At 45.7% G+C, this 24,345-nt stretch overlaps 1 protein-coding gene across 11 annotated transcripts in view; it reads right to left on the bottom strand.

Annotated features, from left to right (window-relative positions):
* Positions 1–24,345, bottom strand: part of Ptk2 (protein tyrosine kinase 2) — a 223,995-nt gene that overhangs the window by 155,596 nt on the left and 44,054 nt on the right. For all 11 annotated transcript variants that reach the window (XM_029555008.1, XM_029555009.1, XM_008851064.2 and 8 more), the window contains exons 2-3: positions 11,232–11,458; positions 553–719 (exon numbers count right to left, since the gene is read on the bottom strand). In XM_029555008.1, the coding sequence (XP_029410868.1) occupies positions 553–719; positions 11,232–11,426 (362 nt within the window). In that variant the 5' untranslated portion in view covers positions 11,427–11,458. The remainder of the gene's footprint in view (positions 1–552; positions 720–11,231; positions 11,459–24,345) is intronic.

The following is a 24,345-nucleotide window of genomic DNA, read 5'->3' as shown; positions in this document are numbered from 1 at the left end:
AAAAAAAAAGCCCACTGGTAAGGTAAACAGGGTAGTCTCCTCCTGGGCACACCAAGGCCTCCTATGAGACCAACAATGAATCAGTTCTAAGTAGCGGTTCTTCTTAGAGCATGAAACCCGACACCGAGGCTAAGCATGACTCCCAAAGACTGGGGACAGAAGACAACCAGTGTTATTAAATAAATCATTTTTAAAAATTAAAAAAAAAAAAAAAAAGCCCACTGGTAAGGTAAACAGGGTAGTCTCCTCCTGGGCACACCAAGGCCTCCTATGAGACCAACTATGAATCAGTTCTAAGTAGCGGTTCTTCTTAGAGCATGAAACCCGACACCGAGGCTAAGCATGACTCCCAAAGACTGGGGACAGAAGACAACCAGGTAGCTCAAGGAATTGAGAGACTTAACACAAGTCTTCTGAAGACCACTGGTCAATTATCACAACCCATTTTCTCTCCACAGGAGTCATGGTAACGGGCACTGTGAAAACTAGCATACACATTCATCCTCTTGGGCACGGCTTTAATGTTCAAGGCATAGAGGGTTTGCGTCTTACTTCCACTCCTCTGGTGGGTGGGCGAGCTCATACTTCTCCCTCACACTGGAGACACCCATGTCCGCGTGCAGCCAGTGCACCTCCTCCGACCGCAGGTGACTTAGGCGGAATCCGTAGCAGGCCACATGCTTTACCTTGTGGCTGTCCACTATCTTCTGAATGATACCCTAGAAAACACCCCCACAGAAAGGTCAGTCACACACCAGAAGTCTAGTTATCAGAAATCTCTCATAAGCTCACCAAGGTAAGTAAATTATTTAATCTAACATAGGATTTTTTGTTTCTCAAGCAGTATTTTTATGAACAAGAAAAAACTTGGGGGATGGGGCACAAAAAGAGGCTCCTCTCAATACTCTAAATACAGCAATCTAAACTTGAGACATTTCTGCAACGCCACCATCCCATCACTGCAGACTACCAGAAAGAAGCCCAGAGTTGTATCAGGTACTTCCTAAGGACCGGACCCACGGAGAACCCACTCTAAACAACAGCACACTCTCAAAGACCAGGCTGCGATAGTAATACTTCTTTCTCCTCAAACACAACACAACACAACACACACACACAGAAATATAAAATTAATACAATGTTTGCAGTGACATTAAAAACCTATGAGATGGCTTGGCATCCTACCACTCGGGAGGGGGAGAGGGAGGAGGAGGTGGAGGCAGAGACAGAGGGAGCTCTTTGAGATCGAGGACAGCCTAGTCTACATAGCAAGATTCAGGACAGCTGGGGATACAAGGAGGACCCTGTCTCAAAAAAACTAAACAAAACAAAAACCCAGTGAGATGTTCTAAGAACTGGCCCTCCTAACTAACTTAGTCTGCTCTGTATGTATACATTAGCAAGCAGTTTAAAATGCCCCCCAAGCCCACTGCTTCCAGTACATGTGCCCAATAAATACAGATGACAGCCACCTTTGAATAGGTCGCTAGGAAGGGAATGAGAAAAGGCTGTCTTGCCAGGTGTGATGCGCATACCTTTAGTCCCAGCACTCCGGAGTGCCTACAAAACAAAGGGTGCCCACAAATACAGCAGATGCAGAGACCGCAGGGATGTGATGGAGCCACCTGCTGCACTGTGGACAGAGTAGGGGAGGCCTGTGGCTGCTGACCTGCACGTAGATAAGGCCGGCGGTCAGCTAGCTGCTGCTCAGACCACTCAGTACTGGGCATGTTCACTTCTTAGGTCTGTTATAGGTGGGCTCCTGTAGGCACCCATGATCAATAGAGAGAGTGGCAGAGGTGGAACAGAGAGATAAGACATGGCATCAGAGTATCATCGACAAAGGACCAGGCCACAAGAGTCCAAGACAGATTTATAAGATGGACTCTGGTGTGGTAGTGTCTGGGATACTTGTCTGTAAACATAAAATCCATAGTTTACACATAGTCTGCAGGCCTCTGTAGAATTCTATCATAAAATGTCCTTTCTGCATCCTGGATCCAAATGCCTAACATTTCTGATGGGCAGTATAAATGAGTTCAAGCTGCACGCCACACAAGGGTGTCTAGCCACAAGGGGCCAGTCAGAACTGACATGAGCACAAGCATAGTCTTCAAATCCTGTGCTCTGGGTGGGGCTTTCCCCAAGGAACATGGTTAACTTCTGGGACTCTCAAACAAAACCAAAGTCTGCTTGTGTAGCTCCTCCTTACCAACCCACAAAGCCTCCACTACACGGGGTGGAGACTGGTGCTGCTCTGACAGTCCCACAAAGTCGCCCTTGTCTCCCTCTCACAGCCCTGCTAACCCTACACCAGCACTAGTCACCTTGGTCCAGCAGAGGGGTGAGGATGGGGTCACATCACCTCCTTGCAGCTCTATGATTCGAGAGCACCCTCTCTTGTTTAAATGTAGACTCCACGTATCACCCCAGATCTAATCATCTGTCCCTGCCCACCTGGTCTATCCTTCCTCACCCAGCTATCAGATAAGAGACAGTGCAGAGCACAAATCATTTTTTTGGTAAATTTTTATTCAATTTTTGTGTATTTCATACAGAACATCCTAATAAATCTTAATCCTTTATACCCCATCCCCACTGGTACCTCCCATAGCCCCCACCCCACTGGAATTCACACATTCTGTCATCTGTGTTAAGGCTTATCCTGTCAAGTTAGTGTCCCCAGACGTACCCCAGTGAAAGTTCATCCACTGGGATCTAGGCAGCCTATCTAGAGTACCTCCCTTTAAGAAGATCAGCTCTTTCTCACCCAGCAGTAATCAGATACCAATAGTTCTTCAACTAAGAGTGGGGTTTGTTGGCCATTTCCAGAGTTCTGTGCTGGGTTTCTGTCTGTCTGAGTTTGCATGGGTCTTGTGCATGCTGACACCATTGCTGTAGGTTCATATGAGCAGGGTCCCAGGAGCTTGTAGGACTCTATTTCCATATAGTCATCCACCTCCTCCCTGACTCTTACAATCTTTCCACCCCCTCTTCTGCAATGGTCCCTGAGCCCACTGGGCCGGTGGGGTTTAATATAAGTCCTGTCCAAGAACCCACACTCTGCAGACTCTTACTCCCTACGCTTTGGCCATTTGTGACCTTTTGTGTTCCTGGTCCTCTGTTGCATGAGGGAACTTCACTCATTAATGACAACTGAGATATTCATTAGTGTCCTCTTTTACCCCTTGTTCTAGGTTCCATGCGCCTTACATGTAGAGGTTGTATCTTAGATGTGCCACTTAGGTGTGGGCAATTCACAATCTCTGTGCATGACCAGTTGTGGAGCTCTGTGATACTCTCTGTGAAAAGTAAGTTTCTTTGATGGGTGGTGTCTGGGATACTTGCTCATAAATATAAGAACCCATATTTTGCACATAGTAAGAAATTACATTTGTCTAGGGATGTGACAGCCTTGGGGATTTCTCTAAGATCTATGGCCTCTCCAGCCACATGTATTTGGCTATGTTTACAGTACCACCCATGAGTTTCCTCCCATTGAGTGGGCTTTAAGTCCAATTAGGTAGCTGTTGATTACCCCCAAAATAAAAGTGCCTCTACTGCAACCAATGTCATTTGCTGTGCTGGTCATTGATGTGCTTATTAGGCCTTGATGTTGGGTTGGACCATTGGTTGATGTTCTCCCCTAGCAGTTTGTATAGTGCTCTCCAAAGCTATGAGAGCTAACCTTCAGGTAGACGGCTTCCAGGTCAGTTCCAGCTCCATTGCTCCAAATCCTGTGTCCAGATTATGTCCTATCTTCAGCAACAGGGTCTTACCTTGAAGTTCTGGGAGGTAATCAAACTCCATGTATCAACCCAGATCTAATCACCTATCTCTGCCCACCTGGTCTACCCCTCCTCACCCAGACATCAGATGTAAGCCATACAGAGCACAAATCATTTCTCATACTGCTATTTGTCACCATTCACATGCTATAGGAAATCCCACATCTACGGGTGCTGCGCCTGATGACCCAAGTAGCTTTCATCTCCTTAGAGCTAAGTGGGCAGCTACAGGAGCCCACCTATAACAAACCTGACATGGTGAGAGTGGCTTAGCCCAGTGCTGCAGTATTAGGAAAAAGGGGGTTTCTAGTCTTGGTGTTTTATGGAGTAGACAGTGAGTGGGGCTGCATTTGGTCACGCTGCCTGAAGAGACCCCCGAATGACCTCAGCTTGGGTTTCAGTAGCAAAGCATCCCCATACTACAGCGCTTCTTGATTAACCACAGCTCACACTTTCACGCTCCAGGAGCCAGTTAAAAGTGGTGGCACGGAGAGCTTCCTTCCCCTGGTCCTTCTGCCTTTTCCTGAGGCATCTGCACCATGTTCCACTGCTTGCCTCACTCTCTAGTGCTCTTAGAAATTTCTATGGGCAGCAAAAAACACTATGAACACACAAGTCTCAAGTTCCTAAGTAGGTACTACTGGATGAATACACTTGGCAACTTGCATGAGTAATTATGAAAATCAGATACTTTGCTTTAGATAACTAAAGAGTAAGGTTGGAAGCATTCAGTAAGGAATGGACTCAAGACACACTACACTACTAGTCTACAAAATGCTACGCAAGTTCCCATACACAATATTTCTGGAACAGACACAGGTTGAAGCCTGTCTGCCTCTAGGGAGACAATGAGACATGGGTGTATAATATACCACTCAACTTTGCTAAAAATCCATTTTAACTTCTCCTAGCTTTGCAGCCCATCACCACTTAGTCTTATGAAATACAAAACCATGCTTGCCTACTCTGAAATCTCCATTTCGCCATCTATGCCAGGATTTGAAAATCAAGACCATCCAAAAGTTCTCTAAGACAGAGAATCTACTTTGTCCCCTGATGGTCCATGGCCACTGTCTCAGCTCCCAGTTGGGGCCGTAACAAATCACCACCAACTTAGGAGTGTAGACAAAACAGGCACAGTAAGGTTTTGGATCCAGAACACAAGACTGAAGGCCTCACTGGGCTGGCATTAGGGTCAGCGCAAGTATTTCCAACTGAGTACTGGCCAACTGCCACCGGCCACCTAGAGGCACACATGCATGAGTTCCGATGCTTAGAATGAGAACATCTTTAGGGGCGACCTCCCTCCCCAAAGACTCAGTGAAAAGTAATTCATTTTCCTCATAGTCTGCTGTCTCATTTTCTCCTTAGCACAGTCCCCTACCTAGTTCTTAAAGCTTTCTTTTCCTCCCTTCTCCCTAGATCATGCATTACATCTGGGCAAAGGTCTAAAACCTCTGAAACCCTTTCTACGCCCCCAATTTATTGGACCTGCAAGTCAGTGTTGAAGTTCTTGAAAATACATCACCTGCTCTTTGAACAGAAGAGTGCACAGCTCTGCCTCTGTACCGGGGACAACAAACACTGCAGATCTTGGAATGCTCACAGAACATTCCTCGCAGCACTCAGTGCCGAACCTCCAAAATCAGGGTCCGTCTCCTAAAGCTTTGGCTACCTGATCATCCAGTGGGCACTATTCCATGTTCTTTGGCATTCTGGCACATCATCCTCACCAGGGGTAGGGGTCATCTCAAACTACTCTTTGCTCTTCTGCACAAAGGAACTTTCACTCACAGGGACTGCAGTAGTCCAGTCACATGCCCAGGGCCCTTCCAATATACTTCTGCTATCCCATCATGCCCACTGATGCCTAGAAACTCTAAAGTCATCCATAAGGGCCAGATCCAGCTACTGTGAACTTGGTATTTTCATTTCCTTCTATGATTACAAACAGCATCTGAAATGGTAAGCCCTTCCCAGAAAGTTTTCAGTTAGGTTTGCCTAATCCAGGAGGAGTCACAGTACACAGCAGCTGTAAGTTTAACAAAATAAATTTCATAAATAGTTAAGATCTGAAGTGCAAATTACCCTTTACCCTCGGACTGTAGAATAGATGCTTTGTGGGCTGGCAGACGTGGAAACATCAACCTCGAAGTAAGCCTCATCTCTACCAGCTCTTGCGTGACCAGGTGCACTGTCAACGAGCAAGTACATTTTGAAAGAAATCTGTTTAAGCAGCAGGAGACATCTCAAGACAGGCTTAGGATATCCAATAAACCAGTCTGCAAACAGGTTTTCCTCACTGGTAGAGCACAGGCAGAACGGGTTTAGAGCAAGTTTTTTGTCTTTAATAAATGCTTTATTTTTTATTTTATGTGTATGAGTGTATTGCTTGCATGTTATATAAATGCATCCATGTCATGCAATGCCCATGGAGGTCTGAAGTGGGCATCAGATCCCCTGGAATTGGAGTTATGGGTGGCTATCAGCCACCATGTGGGTGCTGGGAACTGAACCCAGGTCCTCTGCAAGAGCAGCCCATGCTCGTAACTGCTGAGCCATCTCGCCAGTCCTAGATGCATATAATTTTCTTTTAATTAAAAAAAAATTTAAAATTTATTTGTATGTATGTAGGTAAGTGCACCTGTGTTGTGCAATGCCCACAGAGGGCAGAAGAGGATGTCGGATTCCCTGGAAATGGAGTTATGGACAGTTGTTAGCTGCCACGTGGGGGCTGGGATTTGAACCCGGGTCTTCTGCAAGAACAGTCAGTGTTCTTAACCGCTGAGCCATCTCTCCAGCCCCTAAAGTAATTCTTAAAAAAAAAAAAGAATTTTTTAAAATTTTATTTTCATTTTATGATTTTTAGTGTATTGCCTGCATGTATGTAAGTGCACCCATGACATGCAATGGCAACAAAGGTCAGAAGAGTGTGTCAGATTTCCCTGGAACTGGAGTTATGGATGGTTGTTAGCCACTATATGGATGTTGAGAATCACACGTAGGTCCACTGCAAGAGCAGTCAGTACTCTTAACCGCTGAGCCACCTCTCCAGCCCCTTAGAGTAATTCTTAACTCTCTGGGATTTACAGACTGGCAAATGAGCACTGGCTAAACCTAAAGTAAATAGCTGCATTAGCCCCTAGCAAGTCAGCATATTTTTTTGAATTTATAAAGATTTTATTTTACTCTGGAGCTGGAGAGATGGCTAAGCAGTTAAGAACACTGGTTGTTGTTACAGAGACCTGGGTTCGAATCCCAGCACCCACATGGCAGCTAACAACTGTCCGTAACTCCAGTCCCAGGGGATCCGACAGCCTCTTCTGTCCTCCACGGGCATTGAACGACACAGGTGCACTTACCTATATGTAGGCAATACATGCATACATCTAAAAAAAATACACAAAAATTTTTTTTAAAGATTTTATTTTAAGCCGGGCATGGTGATGGTGCATGCCTTTAATGTCAGCATTCCGGAGGCAGAGGCAGGCGGATCTCTTTGAGTTCAAGGCCAGTCTGGTCTACATAATGAATTCCAGGACAGCTGGAGACCCTGTCTCCAAAAGACCAAAAAAAAAAAAAAAAAGATTTTATTTTACTTTTCAGTACATGCATCTGTCTGTGGTAGTATACATGAGTGCAGGTGCCCAGAGGCCAGAGGAGGCATCAGATTCCCCTGGAGCTGGGGTTACAAGTGGTTGTGAGCCACCTGACATCAGTGCTAGGAACTAGACTTGGGTCGTCTACAAGAGCAGCACAAAGCTCTTGACCTGAGTCATCTCTCCAACCCTATGTTCTTGCAATGTTTCACAGCAGGCACTGGCTTTTCCTCTCTAAGTAGAGAAGTCCTAGAAGCCATCCTCTAATATAGTTTTTCTCTACATTAAACATGTTATTAAACACCCTCACCAGAAAGAACTGGGCATGGTGACATACACCTTTAATCTCAGTATTTGGGAGGTAGAGGCAGGCAGATCTCTGTAAAATTAAGGCCAGTCTGGTTTATATAGCCAGTTCCAGGCTATGGAGACCCTGTCTCAAAAAGATGAGGAAGGAAAAAGGAGGAAGAAGGCAAAAGAAGGGGGGAGTATTACTTAGCATAGGGTAACTAAAGCCTAACTTGCTACAGCTTCCACACCAATCAGCTAATGAGACTGTACTTTCCCTGAACCTCATGAGCTTCCCAAAACCTCTGCTCCTTCCCAACATCTCTGTGGTGTCTTCCTGTGCCCTCTGAACCTTCACACAATCTGCTGTGGACTGAGCTTTATCCTTTTTTTAAATAGTTTTATTATTTTATGTGTATGAATGTATTGCCTGCATGTGTCATGCAATGCCCTCAGAGGCCAGAAGAGGGCATCAGCTTCCCTTAGAACTGGAGTTAGGTTGTTACCCACCATGTGGGGGCTGGGTACTGAACCTAGGTGGGTCCTCTGCAAGAGAAGCTAGTGCTCTTAACTCCTGAGCCATCTCTCCAACCCCCTGACCTTTATCTTAAGGAAATGGTATACTAGTAATTTGATCCTCTATTCAAGGCATTACATATTTCTCCTTATCAACAACAACCTGCATCTCTTTCATCATCCCTTTGTTGGAGTAAGACTACTCCCTTCTAGGCTTTCCTTTGTACTTACAATGCAGCACTATTTGGTACAAGGGACAGAGCTTTGGGCCACTTTGGCTTTTGATATACCTCCTTACAAAGCCAGAGGATTTCTAGCGTGTGATTTAAAATGAGAAACGCAACTCTTCGTCTCACTTGTACCCTTAGAGACCACTGGAGAATCACTAAAGGGCAAGATTTCAACAATACGGCACATCCCGGGATGGGAAAGACAGAAGAAGAGACACAGTGAATAAACGCCTAAGTCAAACAGTAAGAACATACATGTGAACTTATTAGTAAAGTTTGCTTTCTTGCACAGGTGTGATTCATGGATTTCCAAAACAATAACAGTAACATCAAAGATCAGTCATCAGAGTTCACCACTGTAGATATCATAGCACAAAGTCTCAAATACTGTAAAGAATTAATGTAATGTGATATACACATGCTTATGGCACCAACAGACACTTGTGAAAGAAAGACTGACCAAAAGCCTTTTAATCTACTTTTAGTTGTGGGGAGGCTGGGGGGGGGGGGGGCAGCATTAATTTCTGCAAAGTGCAACGACGCCAGGCACTGTGAAGGGAGGGACCTCTGGACCAACAAGATCCTGGTACAGGCAGGGACAGGCAGAGCTGGGCGAAATCCTGATTGCAGCTTTGAGAGCCTTGAGGACTTCAAGGACTGAAGACAGGGGTAACCGAGACCACCGAGGTCACCAAGTGTCACCAAGTGACAGGGTCTGTGCTTCTAAGACCCTCTACAGTCTCTTGTTCCACTCTTTGTTACCTGAAAGTTCTTCCCAAGAGCCTGTGCTACTGCCTTCCTACGTGGCTGTTCCTTGTGGACGTCTTCAAGTCTGATCTGTGACTAGATGACTCTGGTACCAACTTGTGAGGTTCAAGTTCTTTTCTTGAGCATCTGATGTCGTAGAGGGAAACTGCACAACAGCACTCCTGCTCCTGGATGGAGATCCTTCCTTGGGGAGGATTGACGGTTTCCCTGTCACTACTCTGAAGGACTCCACAGTGCTGCTGGGGTAGAATGGGTAACCTATTCTACTACTGCAGAGCCTTGGTTAGCGCTAGCTGTCTGAAGTGATCCCACACTCCCCACTCTGCCTTGCCTGTGCTCCATCTCCATGATATGGCACCAATGTGGCTGAAGCTCTGATAACCATGAACGTTGTCTGCGGCAGAGGCTCGTAAGTTCTTTAAGGAGAACAAAGCAGTGTGTCAGCGCTGTTTAATAATCATGGCTGAGAGCTGGGCATGGTGGTACACACCTTTGATCCCAGCATTCCCGAAGCAGAGACATGCAGATCTCTGTAAGTTCAAGGCCAGCCTGGTCTATAGAGCAAGTTCCAGGCCAGCTGGGGCTACAGGGAGATCCTGTCTCAAAAAGACAAAAATCACCACCACCACCATCATCATCATCATCACCATCACCATCACCATCATGGTTGGATCCACGGCTTCCACTGGATCTTTGTTGGTATTTGAGCACTCACATAGATGGAAAGTGCCCATGTGCCCACTTCACAGACTACACCACCAGAAGGCATGAGACTTCCTCATACTGAATGTTATGTAAGAAGCTGGGGATGACCTAAGCATATCCAAGGCCCAGAAGCCTGCCCTGACATCTCCAGATCCCTGAAATGAGTGTCTCCAAGCTGAAAACATTCTCCTTTTAATAACTAACCTAACCCACCTATAATAGTCCATCAATACAGGGGTTGTAGACAGGTAACAGAAAATTATATAACACAGAATTTAGCCTTAAATCAAATTTACCAACCCCTTTATTTGAATCAAACTGTAAAGGTATCTCAACTGACTAATTATAGTAAAAAAGGAGCAAAGACGTCCTTAAGCTTCCTTGCCACTAGACAACTCTGCTCCCCACATATGGAACCAGACGAGGGGAGGGGGAGGGGAGGGGAGGGGAGGGAAGAGGAGGGGAGGGAAGAGGAGATGCTTCTTTAATACCTGGCCAAAACAAATGCCTCTTGGAAAGCCACTATCTCCATTTTCTGAAATCCAACCTGCCCACTTTCAGAAACACACTTCCCACTCTGCCTTGCCTGTGCACCTCCCAGAGTCTCTCGAGTCTTGAGATCTCTCTCCTCCCAAAGCCTTTGGAGTGTGAGTCCCTCCCTTTGGGTGATGGGCCTTCAGGTTTCTCAGCAGCAGGCAGCCTGAAGGGAAGCACAGTTCACTATGTTGTGGTGTCTCTTCCCTGATAAACTCTAAGTTGTAACAGCAAGAATTTTTAGAGACCTTGTTATGGTTAACTAAATTTTTTAAATTAATTTTTATGCTAGCTATGGTTAATAATTTTTAAAGGACCCTTACCAAGGATAGGATGCTTTTAGGAATTAGGGACTGGTAGGAGGTTCTTAGGTTACTGGGGTATCCCTGAGTGGAAGGTGCCCTTAGCCTTTTCCTCTTCCTCTCTCAGCTTCCAGGCTCAGAAACCAGCAGTTTAGTCCCATAGCCCTCCTCCCATGGTCTGTGGCCTTGTCAAGGCCTAAAGCAACAGGGTCACTAGAACTTCAAAGTGAGTCAAAATAAACCTTTCCTCTATAAATAAACTGACTTAAAAATTTCATTGCAGTTATATCACATAATAGCAATGCCCACCTGCCCAGTGCAAGGATCAAATCCAAGACTTTAAATCAAATCTAAATGTTCTGAGCTGTACCCTTAGCTGTGAGGTGTACATTAAATAAATCTGTAACAGGAAGTACCTAGTAAGTTGGGTAAAATCCCTTCATCTCTTTTTGCACGTGCCAAACCTCAGCACTTAAAGGTGAGAAGTGGAAAACTACTTACCCTGACATCAGTGGCATCGCCATGCCTGATAATACTGGCCCAGGTGGTCGGCTCACTACTGCTTTCAAAATAATGAAAGACCTTTAATACTCGCTCCATTGCACCAGGGGACCGTTCCATGCCAGTACCTAGGTGAGTCTTAGCACTAGAGCTTGGTGTGTGATTCAAGTTTGGGTCAAGGTGAGCAGCTGCCATCCTTCTGCTGGACGCTAGGTATTGGTCATATTCTGTTGAGGGAAAAAAAAATGCCTTTCAGTGTAGAGCACTTGAGATCTACCAGTTACAATACACTATGTTGGTACTCTGCTGCCAACACTGCTTTCCAGTGTCCACGATACACCATCTACACAAGAAGTTTCGGGAATACAGGGACTTGGCCCTCAAAACAATCACTGTGCTCCCCATTCCCAGGGCTAACATAACAGCATAATAAATACTTGCTGAGCAATCTGTTAAAAGGCCAGGTCTATTTTAATGATGTAAAAATTTTTATTATGTTATCTAAAAACAATGTAACAATATCCCTTTATTTTTATCCAGTCTTTACTTCTGTGGGAATTTCACAGCAAAGTCAAATTTATTCATTTGTGGCCTACTTTAAAGAAATTTTCTCCCCAAATTCTTTCTTCATACCATAAAAACTTCACACATACTGAGTACTGGCAATTAAAATCAGTGTAATAGAAACAAGGTGGGGTGCACATTAGCTGTGCCCAGCTTCACACTTCATACTAATGCCTACAAAGTAAGTGCTCATACCTACTGAGTCATCTCCCAGTCCCACCTTGTTTTAATGGCATTGGGAGGCAGAGACAGGCAGATCTCCAGAGTGTGCTAGTCAACCAGCCCAACTGGCAAAGTCCAGTTCAGTAAGAGCCTGTCACAAGACAATATGGACAAGAGCAAGAGAGGAAAACATCCTGCTTTGGCCTCTGCATACACAGGCACCTTCACACTCATGTGCATGCACCACACACACACACACACACACACACACACACACAAACGCCCCCCACATATATACATGATCTCTCATCCAAGTCACTATTTAGTCACACACAAATCAGCTGACAACAAAGCTAGGAAAGAATTTTTAAAACCACCCTGGTTTTGCTTTGGTTTGGGTTGTTTCTGTTGTTTATTTGCTTTTTGAGACAGGATCTCCTACATCAGAAGCTGGTCTTAAAGCTCTTAGAGAAGACTGACCTTGACCTCGTGAGTCTCCTGTCTCCACCACCAGAGTGTGAGATTACAGGTGTGAAACACCATAACCAGCACAATTGCTTTTTTTTCTTCCCTCTGTAAGTGTGGGTAAGAGTATAAATAACCTGGTCTACAGCACAGTTCCCTTGACCTCACCCGACCTTGTCTGAACACAGAAGCTACGTGGGAACAGGCCTGGTCAGTATTGGATGAAGACTAGCAAGACTAAAACTCTGAGAAAAATCTGGAAAACTCTAAGGACGTTTTGGTATAGGCCAGAGAGGTTGTGAAATATCCAGGATAACACAGCAAAGACAGCCAGGGACAGAAATATGCCCTAGAGATCCTCCTTGCCACATGGCCCTTAGCAGCGCCAGGTCAGAGATCCAGGTGAAAAAAGGCAACTAGCCAGCGACCAGCAAGGCTTTTTAGCAGGAGGGCCCAGGAGCTGGCAAGACGGGGAAGGAAGAACCTAGTTACTCTGCTGAAGGTCCCATTGGGGCATTATTGAGTCCTGAGTCAAGAGTGGCAAGGAAGCTTCTAACAACATGGGCAAGAACAGCCACGAGGCTGAGGAGACAAGACTTAGACCCTGGGCACCTGGAGCAGGTCTGCTCAGAATCATCCTGGGCTGGATTCAGTGGCCAGGCTCCACCTCATCTGCCCACCAGGACAGAAAGACAGCACACATGACATCTGCCATTTCTTCCATTTAATAAGAAAACAAAACAGGTATGACAGCACAACATAAAGCAAATACAAAGTCAAAAGACAAAAAACCTGAGAGAAATGCACATGCCTGTCATACGTGCCTGCCATACGTGCCTGCCATATGCATCATCGGAAGAAGAGCGGTACCCTGAGTGCATCAAAACATCTTAAAATGTTTTTGAAGAGCTATGAAGCCAGGTATGGAGGCGCACACCTTTGATCCCAGAGGCAGAGGCAGAAGCAGGTGGATCCCAGGTCAGCTGGGGCTACAGGGAGACCTAGTCTCAAAAACACCCAAAAAAAAAAAAAAAAGGACCTATGTTGACAAGGCTGTGCAAGCTCTTGTTTGTACACTGCTGGTCACAGAAGTGGCAACAGCACCATCAGTGTGCAAGTTGTCTGGTGGGGCCTCAAACAACTAAACAGAACTGTGACCCAACACGGCCACCAACCAGTACATCTGAGACTGAAGCCACACACGCAAACAAAAACCTGTCCACATCCATCCACGGCAACACTGTTCATGACAGCTACGAAGTTCAAGTCATCCAAATGCCTTCTGCAAGAACCAGATAAACCAAAAGTGGGGTTCCCACAACAGAATACTCTTCAGCAAAAAAAGGAAAGGAATGTAGTACTGATACATGCCACGGCATGGGAGACCCAAAAAAACACGATTCTCTAGAAGCCTACCATGAAAATCCACAAACTACATGAAGTTCAGAATATGCAACTCCACAAAGACAGGAGGCAGATGGCTGGCTGCCAGACTGGAAGGAGGAGGAAGGACCGCTGAAAGGTGAGCGTGCGTCTGCTGGAGGTGGTGCACAGGTGGGGAACACACAGTGGTGTGGCTGCACAGCACTGAATACACAGAAAGCACATAGCGTGCACTCTCAGGTGGTTAAAATGGTGTTTTATGGAATAGACCTTTACTGCAACAAAAACACACTTTTGGGGGGGGGTCTTTTTGAGACAGGGTCTCCCTGTAGCCCCAGCTGTCCTGGAGCTCACTGTGTAGACCAGGCTGGCCTTGAACTCACAGAGATCTGCCTGCCTCCGCCTCTCAAGTGCTGGGACTACAGGCGTGCGCCACCACGCCCGGCTAAAACACATTTTTTAAAGCTGCTGAATGATTTTAAAAATCATGCCTTAGGCTGGGTGTTGGGGACCCCTGTTGTGTAAAAGTAGAAGTTTCTTCATGTCTGGACAGCTCACGAGCTTGGAGCCATATGCAGGGACTCCTTTCACAGCAGGGTGTCTTCCCGGCATTTTTCCTGACTCCTTTGTGAAGTAGCAGCCACATAAACATGGCCTCTGGCTCTGGAAATGCCATGCTTTCCTGTGTGATTTTTTCTGGAAGTCTGGCAACCTGGCAGGAGTTCACTTCCATATGTAAATAGGGTGTCTCACAAAGTGCCTATCAGCTAAAGCTTTTACCACTACCTCCATTGTATAAAGTTCCCTGGTTTTCACTCAATATTTGGAGCTGGAAGTGGAGCTGGAGCTAGGAACTAGAGCTGGGACACTGAGACTTGGAGCCGAGCAGAATCACTTAATAAAGAGCTGTAACACGGAAAGCTGAATCCTGTGTCTCCCTGCCTGCGTTCCAGTCTCCCCGGGGGGCGCTATCCTCCCGTCATCGACTCACGGACACCTAGCTTTAGCCGCCCCCGCACTTTCCCGCGTGATCCAGCGGCCGGTGGATCTCGCATCTTGAGGAAGGCGCACGGGTGAAATTAGGGCGGGACCCGATCGGGCAAAGCCCTGGCAGCAACAGACTTTCAGCACTCAAGCGGCGGACAGCGACGCGGTGCGAGACCCACCGATCCTCCAGGTGTGCGCGGTGGAGAAGCCCGCGGGACCCGCGCCACGACCTCTCGGGTGCGTGCAGGGGCCCCGAGAGCCCAGCGCGCTCCCCATACCTGGTGCCCAACGTGGGGCCTCTGAACCTCATGCCAGCTAGGAGCTGGTGCCCACGGAAACGCAGGATTCGTGAGTATCCCTCCCCATAAGGAGGGCAATAATAAAAATCTCTTTTAAATTTCCTCCTTTTGTTTCTGGTCTGAAGTCTTCGCGTGGGACCTCTAGGGACAGAGAGACAACTGAGGCTTCCTGGTCAGGGCTACCCCCTGATGTTAGCTAAAGGTCTCTCTGACCCCCTAATGGACCCCGACTGCCTGTACAGGTGTAGACAAAAGACCTCTATCTTTATATCTTTCTAATATCAAACAAAACCTGGTGACGCAATGGCCAGTTAAAAGTCACAAGGACGGCCGCCAGCCTCTCAAATTTGCGTGCTGGGAACCGCAGTTCAGTAAAAATTCAAATTAGCTAATCCCTGCCGAGTGCCTGCAGCCAAAAGTGGCTCTCAGACAAAAGATTTAAAGTGACACATTTTTCCTCTGCAGTCTTAGCCAAGGCGCTTCTACCCTCTAGTGTCCAACTGCTGTAAAAACATCTAAAACAAACAAACAAACAAAAAACATCTTCCTCTTACAATGGGAAACTCAGTATCAAGACAGAGAAAACGTCAGATCCATTCTCTTAAAACTCTACTCAAATCTAGAGGGCTTAAGATTTCAAAAGAGGAAAGCTTAAAATTTTGGAATGAGGTGTATCGATTCGCACCCTGGATCATATCAGCAGACATATCTGATCCAGAGGTGTGGAGCTTTCTTTCACATTTGGCATATAAGAAAGAAGCCCAAGAAAAGCATGATTTTCCTCTTTCCTTTTTCCCAATAATGGCAGCCATCCAGCAGTGCTTAAAAAACCCACCTAAAATTGAAGAAAGTTTACAGGCACCAGAGAATAATAAAATAGAGGTTTTAGATGATAAAAAAGACCCTAAAAACAGCCCAGTAACAGATTCAACAATTTCAAAATTAAAATCTGACCAAGCCAAACAAAATCCACCCATCAGTAAAATTGATCCTCACCCCTCTCTTGCTGATTTAACAAGCCCAGATACTAATGCCCAAATTTCAAAAGCTTCCAAAGATTCTCAGGTAAATTCCCCTCCCCCTCCAACTTGGCTGCCTCCAAGCCCTGCGGCACCTCCACCCCCTGTGGAGACACGCCTTACAGCCACAGAGCAGCTGTGTAACCTTAGAGACAATGAAAGTTGCCAGCCTCAAAATTTCCAGCCTCAGTGGTCTCAGGACTCCCAAAACCCACTGGTAGAGGCTTTTCCTGTTAACTTGAAAATAACCAGGCAACGTCCACTGGCCTGGTATCCACTCCCAGCCGCAGAACTTAAAGAATTGTGCCAGGCTGTACGTGAGGATGGCATTCATGCTCCATGGGCTAAATCTATACTACAGCCATTTAATACTAATCTGCTTCCCCAGGATTGGAGGGACATTTGTAGATCTACCCTCCCCAGTCCATTATTTGTACAATGGGAATCCTTATTTAAAGATGAGTGCCTAATGCAAGCTAAAAGAAATGACACTCATAATCAGCAGCTGAGACCCCAACAAGGACAGGATCCACCACCTGGATTTATAGATTGGAATTATGACCAGCTTTTTGGTCAAGGCAACTTCTCCACAGGAATCCAGCAAGCTGCAATTCCTACTGGCTGTATAGAGCAAATCCGATTATGTGCCCTGCAGGCTTGGGATCACCTAACCCCCTTGTCCACCAGGCCTGGAGAGACCTCTTCATTAACCTTCTTAAAACAAAAACCAACTGAGGCTCTCCCAGACTTTATACTAAGAGTGCAGGCCAGTTTAGATAGAAAAATAAGAGATCCTGCAGCCAAAGCAATGCTTTTAAACAGCCTTGTCTGGGAAGGGATGACCCCTGAGCACAGACAAGCATGCCAGGGACTAAAAAATGAACATTATGACTAATGGATTGTGGCCACCCATGACATTGGGACTGCCACGTACCAGGCTTCCTCCCTTGCCCAAGCCCTTGCAGTTGCAACCCAGACCAACTCAAAATGCTTTAAATGTGGAGAAACTGGACACTGGATAAAAAATTGCCCCCAAAATAACTCAGCTGCCACTTGACCCCCTAAAACCCTCTGTCCTCGCTGTAAAAAGGGCTTTCACTGGAAAAAGGATTGTAGATCTAAAGCTGGGCATGGTGGAGCACGCCTGTAATCCCAGCACTTGGGAGGTGGAGGCAGGCGGATCTCTGTGAGTTTGAGGTCAGCCTGGTCTACACAGTGAGCTCCAGGACAGCTGGGGCTACAGGGAGACCCTGTCTCAAAAAGACAAAAAAAAAAAACAAAAAAAATCATGCCTTGAATATATAATACATAAATAATACTGAGGTGCCTTAAAGTATATGAGTACTGTGTGCAGGTAAAACAAATACTATACCATTTTAGGTAAGAGACTTCCACATCCTTGGGTTTTTTCCTCAAGGAGATCTTGGAACCAATACCCTGTGGGCACTGGGTGGGGGGGGACGGACCTTGACTCACACAAGCTTCAGGTATTCTTATGTTTTTCCTGCTATGTTCCTGAGTCACATCCCAGTCATCTTTCTTACCTACTGGAGCTGCTGTCCTTTCTACACTCCCTGTTGTTGCTCTGTCACAGTCTTTCATACTTGACCTCTACCAGCCACTAAAAATCTGCAGATGTTCAAGCACACCCCCATCCCTTCATATCTGCTGCCATTCAAAGCCATTTTCCAAACTGAAAGGGTCTGAAAACTGACTCTAGAGACTTTCAAAGGGAGAGAGCGGGGGCTGCTATGATAAGCAGTTAAAAAAGCTAGACAGACAGTAGGCTAGGATATAAACTAACAGGCCACTGAGAGACCACACCTGTACTCAGAAAAAGGCGATGTAAAATCCGCTGCTGATCAAAATAGGAGCCTCTGCACTTAAAGAGCTTTAAGAGTGTGGTGGTGATCCTGAGATCCTGTTTAGCACAGGCTGCACAGAGGAGAGAAGGCATGCTGAGTGTTCAGGAGCATGTGAAGGAGAGTACAAGCATCAACCACAGAAGCACTTGAGTTTTGCTGCAGAGGAGAAAAATGAAGCCTTCCTGAAGAAAATGTACCTATTAGCCTGTAATCCCAGCACCCAGGAGGCAAAAGCAGGGGGACACTGCAGCCAGGTGAGTCTACAGAGTGAGTTCAGAGCTAGTCAGGGCTTTACAATGAAACCCTATCTAAAAGGACGAGGGGGGGGGTGTGACACGGACAAAGAGAACACGAGAAACACACAGGCAGCAGTGGTGACTGCTTTCAACTGCACCTGGGCCACAGCCAAGCACAAGTGACTGTGACCTCTGAAGCTGAGGAGTGGATCAAGCAAAACCAGTGACACCCAGGCTTTATGGCAGGAGAGCAAAGCTGCCCAGAGCCCAGTGACCTAGGAGGAGCCACGGGAGAAATGGCCCCACGGTGACCCATGTCTCTGGGAGCACTCAGGTATTCAGAGTTCATTTGTTCCTCAGTTCTGTCTAGTGGCTCATGAGAAAAAAAAAATGAGTAGCTTCTAAATATTTCAGATTTTGATCACTATCTTACGATTTTTCTCTCTAAAACTAATCTCCGGCACCTAATTTTTAAGAACTAAATTGGGAATGAGCACAGCGATGCAACCCTGAAGATCTGAATCAGGAGGGCCAGATGCAAAGTCACAGTACTCACTGTTCACACTGCAAAGTTGGTTACCTAGCTCTATTCAGGCCATTGCCCTACAGAGCCACCGTGTCACTGATCTCACAGGACTACAACAAGGATGAGTGCAGAACAGAGACCGCTGCAACAAGATCAGTAAGAAGACGATGGTACCACTGCGGCAGTAGCACTCGTGTACCAGGCACTGTGTGGCATAACCACCGTGTTAATTCATTTCCTTCAAGTGGCTCACACACTAACCTCATGATTAGTAACATCATTTACAAGTAAGCACACTGAAGTACTCGCTTATGTTTACAGACCTCCAGAGACCATTTTCTCCCCTACTCGACGCTTGCTCCTCCAAACAGCAGCACAGAAATAGCACTAGAGTCTGGGAAATGGAAGAATCCAGAGTCCCACCACAAACTTACTGAATGTGGAAGTACCTCAACAAGAAAGATCACCAAGAAGTCCGTACAAAATCACACATTTGACAAGTCACTGCCTGGGGTCACCTGAATCGAAGCTATGACGCTACGCCACGACGTCCTCCACTATGTCTATTCACTGTTCACCTGATTCAGCCCTTACCACATCCGAAATCTTCGAGAAGACCTGAAAGTGCTCTTCCAGGCCACCAGGGCAGAAAAGTAAAGGGGAATCAGCTCCTGGTCCTTTGTGTCCCTTTACCACCCTTGGAAAGACCATCAAGCATGGTGCCAGGGCACAAAGCTAGGAGAATGGGTGTTCTTAGGAATGAACCAAAGTTATGCCCAGAAAAGGGCTGTTCTGGTTTCCTTCTCCACTGCCATGACAAAACACTCTAATACCAACTTGGGGAGGAGTAGGTTTACTTTGTCTTACATCTCCTGGGTCACAGTTCATCACTGAGGAAGCCCAAGGTAGGAATTAAGGGTAGGAACCTGGAGGCAGGAGCTGGAGCACAGGCCATGGAGGAATGCTGCTTACTGGCTTGCTCCCTTGGCCCAGGCTCAGTCTACTTTTTTATATAATACGGGCCCACCTGCCCAGGGGTGGCACCATCCACAGTAGGCTGGGCCCTCCCGCATCACTCAACAATCAAGAAGATGCCCCACAGACATGGCCATAGGCCAGTGCACTGGAGGCAGTCCCCCAACTGAGGTGCCTTCTACCCAGGTCTGTCAAGTTGACAACTAAAGCATCCAGCACTTGGTTTGAATGATCCAGGGAATACACCTGAAAGCCATTAAGGCTTAAATTCAAATGGCAGAACAAACCAAGAACTGCTCTCAAACAGGTGCGGTCTGCTGGTGTCAGGACATGCCTCTAAGCAAGCAATGAGATCTTAATTAGAAGGCTTTCAGCATGACCCAGACAGGACTAACCACAACCTGAGAATTCATCCTGAAATATTGGCTTAACAAAGTATAACCTTATCAGGCTGGGTACCACCTCCACGCCTGAGCTCTTACTTAGAGTGTGCAACACCATCAAAAAATAGTAGTAATAATATCTTTTGATCATCATAATGTATCACATTTTTAAAAACTGATGTGATCAATAGGAAAAACATTAAACAAAATTTAACGCCCTTCTCACTATGAACAACAAAGACCTAAAAGGAAACTTTCAGTTTGAGTAAGAATTAAAAACTGTGTTGGATAGTGATATGCAAGAGAGACAAAGCAATGCAGAGCCCGGTCCGTGCTGGCAGGATGGCTCCACGTTAGTGGGGTAGTCAAAGAACAACACATATGACTCACTGTCCAAACCACAGCACTCAGGGGTTGAGGGTGGGTTGCTAGAGAATGGAATACTGGTACAATTCACATCCCTGGTGTATGTGATTACCACCCTTCACTGAGAAAGTCCTATCTGACCAAAACCCACAAATCCAAATGAAGGAATTTGGGGAAAACTTACAGCCTCTTGCCCAAATACTAATAATGAGCCGGGGAAAGAATGAGATGAAGAAAGGTTTGTGCCCCCTGCATTGTTATGGGTGGGGAGTTGCTGTTCCATTCAAAATGGAAATGAGGGTGAGAACCACACCAGGAACAAAACCCACCTCCAGACTCCAGCAGAAGAGAGCATGTGTCTCCTACAGGAGGACTACTCCTCTCATTCAGCAATGTTTGAGGAGAAGGGACCTGGGACTGAACTGCCACTTGGCTTACTTCACCCTGTGCCTGTGCCTCACTGCCAGACATGTGAGAACAATCAGGAAGAAAGCCGAGCCCTGGTCACTCTGTTCCAGCTCCCCTGCATCTTGCTTGGAGCTTTCTTCTTCCAAATAATCCTCCAGGGCTCATCCCCTCAGTGGGTGATGAACTGCATCTTCATAATGCAGCCTACCTGACATGTTACCTAAGACTATCACCCTCAATCTAACATTTAGCACCTTCTAACAACACTGGTCAATCTATGGATCAGAGATCTCTATCCTTTACTCGTTAGCATCAGTCAAGTATTGGCACATGGTTTTGGACATACTGGGTACTCATTAAACACTTGTTGAACGAATCAATGAATGTCAAACAAAAGTACCCAGAGAGAAGGCATGAGTCCTCTATTAGCAAACGTTAACAAAAAGTAGACAATCCCGTTTGATCCTGCTCTTTCCACTTGGGTATATGTAACACGATAGTTAGGGACACATACTGCAGTTAGATTTCCACTGTCTAGAACCTGGCTCTGCCTTTTATGAGCTAAGAAACCACTGCCAAGTTATTTAACCTCTCAGTGCCTCAGTAACTCATGTACAAAATTGGGATACTGATTTATTTCGACCTCAGAGCGTTTTTGTGAGAACTAAATGGAGCAGGACATATGTGCTTGTGTGCATGTGCCAGCTCAGTTCAGGCATGGCATTTAGTATCTGAGGAATAAATTTTAGCTGTTAGAAGAAGCACATGTCTCTTTTAAAATGGCACCAATTGAGGTGAAGCAGAAGAAAAAGATGTGAAAGACTCAAGTCTACAAGACTCATAGGAGCTCCAGACCACAGCAACACCACAAAGTTCACGCATTCATGATCCACCCCCCGAAGGGGCAGAGTGCTGTGCTAAATTCTCAGAAGAAAACCAAAACACAAACTTAATGAATTAGAATGGTCAAAAATTTGATATGGAAGCTCTTTTCCCCAACAATTCAATGAATCTAAAATTAGATTTGCCCAACTACAATATAGTATCAAAGGGTTGTAGCTCTGGAAGCGCCTTTAAAATAAAGCTGATTTAACACAGAACTTATTTGGTTTTTGTTGTTGTTGTTGTTGTTGTTTTAAACAATATCTATTTGTGCAAAGCATTTTGTCAAGCACACACACAAAAAAAGAGGCTGCCATTACCCCAGACTACATTCAGTTTAGACAAGAAAGACAATTTAGCTGTAAAGTGACACATCACAGCACACGTGTACAAGAGCAGAAACCCCCAGATCTGGAAGGAACCAAGAGACCTGGCTAGGGTGAAGGTGAGGATAGGGTCGGGGTTGGGGGTGAGAGCTCCACTAGACTGAGTCCTGGCGCAGATGGGACCAGGAGAGGCAGCAAATGCAACAGCACATGCAAAAGGACCTCAAGGAGTTTCCAAGGTTCAAGGCAGTGCAAAGCCTAACCACTGACACTGTTTACTGAGCAAGACAAACAGCCCAAAGCTGGAGGCAAGAGAGCCAGAAGGAGCTGAGCCCTAAGGGCTATGGTAAGAATGTGAGATTTTACCCAAGTCTAATGAAAAGCCACCATGGAATCCTAAACAGGAAAATAACAGGTTTCTGTTTGTTTGCTTGTCTGTTTAATGTTTATTTATTACTGAAGTAGCTGAGTGTTTTGCTTGCATGTATGTGCTCAAGTACTTGTGCCCACAGATGCCAGAAGTTGACATCAGATCCCCTGGAGCTGGAGTTATAGGTGGGCGTTAGGCACTATGTGGGTGCAGGGAATCAAACCCAGATCCTCTGCAAGAGCAGCCAGTGCTCTTATTCTAAGCCATCTCTCCAGTCTCTAGATTTCTGTTTCAAACACAAATGTTAAGGATAAACGAGTATGTATGGCCACAAGACCAGTCAGGAGGCTACTCCCTCATCCAAGGAAGCAGGCAAGACAGCAAATTGTAACAGAGGTGGGTGGTGAGCCAAGACATACGGTGCAAATGGAGTAATCAAGGAGAAAATGGACCCATTGTGTACAAAAGCAAGGCGTCAAGGAGACACCTGGATCTGCAGCCTTAACAAGCCCCACGAGTACTAAGGCTGGAGGTGCAGGACAGCCGTGAAGAGTCTCATCTCTGAAGGGACGGCTCAGAGGCTAACAAGAGCACATACCACTCTTGCAGAGGACCCAGGGTCAATTTCCATGTTAGGCAGCTCACAAATGCCTGTAACTCCGGCTCCAGAAGGACCTGAGGCTTCTGGCCTCCAAAAGCACTGGCACTCTGGTGCACACACCATACACAGACCCGCACATATGTATATATACAAAAATTACATATACACAACAATTAAAAAATCTTTACCTTAAACAATTAGTCTCTAGGGTTGGAGAGACAGTGCAGCCATTAAAGGCTAAGGTTAACAATGACAAAAACCATGGGAAAAAAAAAATCTCTGAAAGACAGCAGATGTTTATGTACAATACAATATATATATACCAAGAAGTAGTGACCATTCCAGTGTAAAGAAGCAAAGACAGATGGACAGATGGGAATTAAAAATTCTTATACAGAGTAAATTCTATTCAGGAGTAAAGAAAGATTAAATGATGAAATTTGCAGGTAAAAGGATGGATCTAGAAACTGTGATACTAACTGAAGTAACAGACTCAGAAAAATGACGTATGTTCTCCCTCATATGTGGATCCTAGCACCAAATCCTTTTAAATTCCATGTCCTTTTAATAAGACGATGCTGTACAGCAGTCTCTGCTGCATGAAATAACGACCTTCATCACGACTTCCGCTGAGCTTGATGGCCAAACATTGTCACAACTGGGCTTGTTGACGGTTGTGCTCATTCATTAAAGAAGGGCCAAGCAGGGTCACTGGACCCTCCAGCAGCATATCCAGCTACTCTTCTCAGCCAACTGTATGTAATTTGGCCCTAATCGCGCATGGTCTCCTGGATTTGGGGAGGGCTAAAGTATACCATCTGGGGAAGGCTAGGAAGAGAAGGCATGACCCACGCTGGGTGAAGCCTTTCCAGTGTGCATACCCTCGGGTCATACATACACCTCAGCAACATTCAGTTATCTCAGTAAGTAAGCTCAGTAAATTCATTGGTTCCCCAATAAAACGTTAATCAAACATTGGTTTGGCACTAGAACCTTAAAAGCATTGCTTAGTATCCCCAGGAAAAGAATTCTCACAACAGATGGAAAATTTATTTGTTAATGCTATTATGTCTCGATTATTTTTAAGGTCATACATACACCTCAGCAACATTCAGTTATCTCAGTAAGTAAGCTCAGTAAATTCATTGGTTCCCCAATAAAACGTTAATCAAACATTGGTTTGGCACTAGAACCTTAAAAGCATTGCTTAGTATCCCCAGGAAAAGAATTCTCACAACAGATGGAAAATTTATTTGTTAATGCTATTATGTCTCGATTATTTTTAAAAAGAAAGAAA

This window comes from Nannospalax galili, unplaced genomic scaffold (genome assembly GCF_000622305.1).
Source record: "Nannospalax galili isolate Female #2095 unplaced genomic scaffold, S.galili_v1.0 scaffold525, whole genome shotgun sequence".
NCBI lineage: Eukaryota > Metazoa > Chordata > Mammalia > Rodentia > Spalacidae > Nannospalax > Nannospalax galili.
Note: the sequence above shows the minus strand (reverse complement) of the source record. Positions and strands in the feature narration are given on the sequence as shown.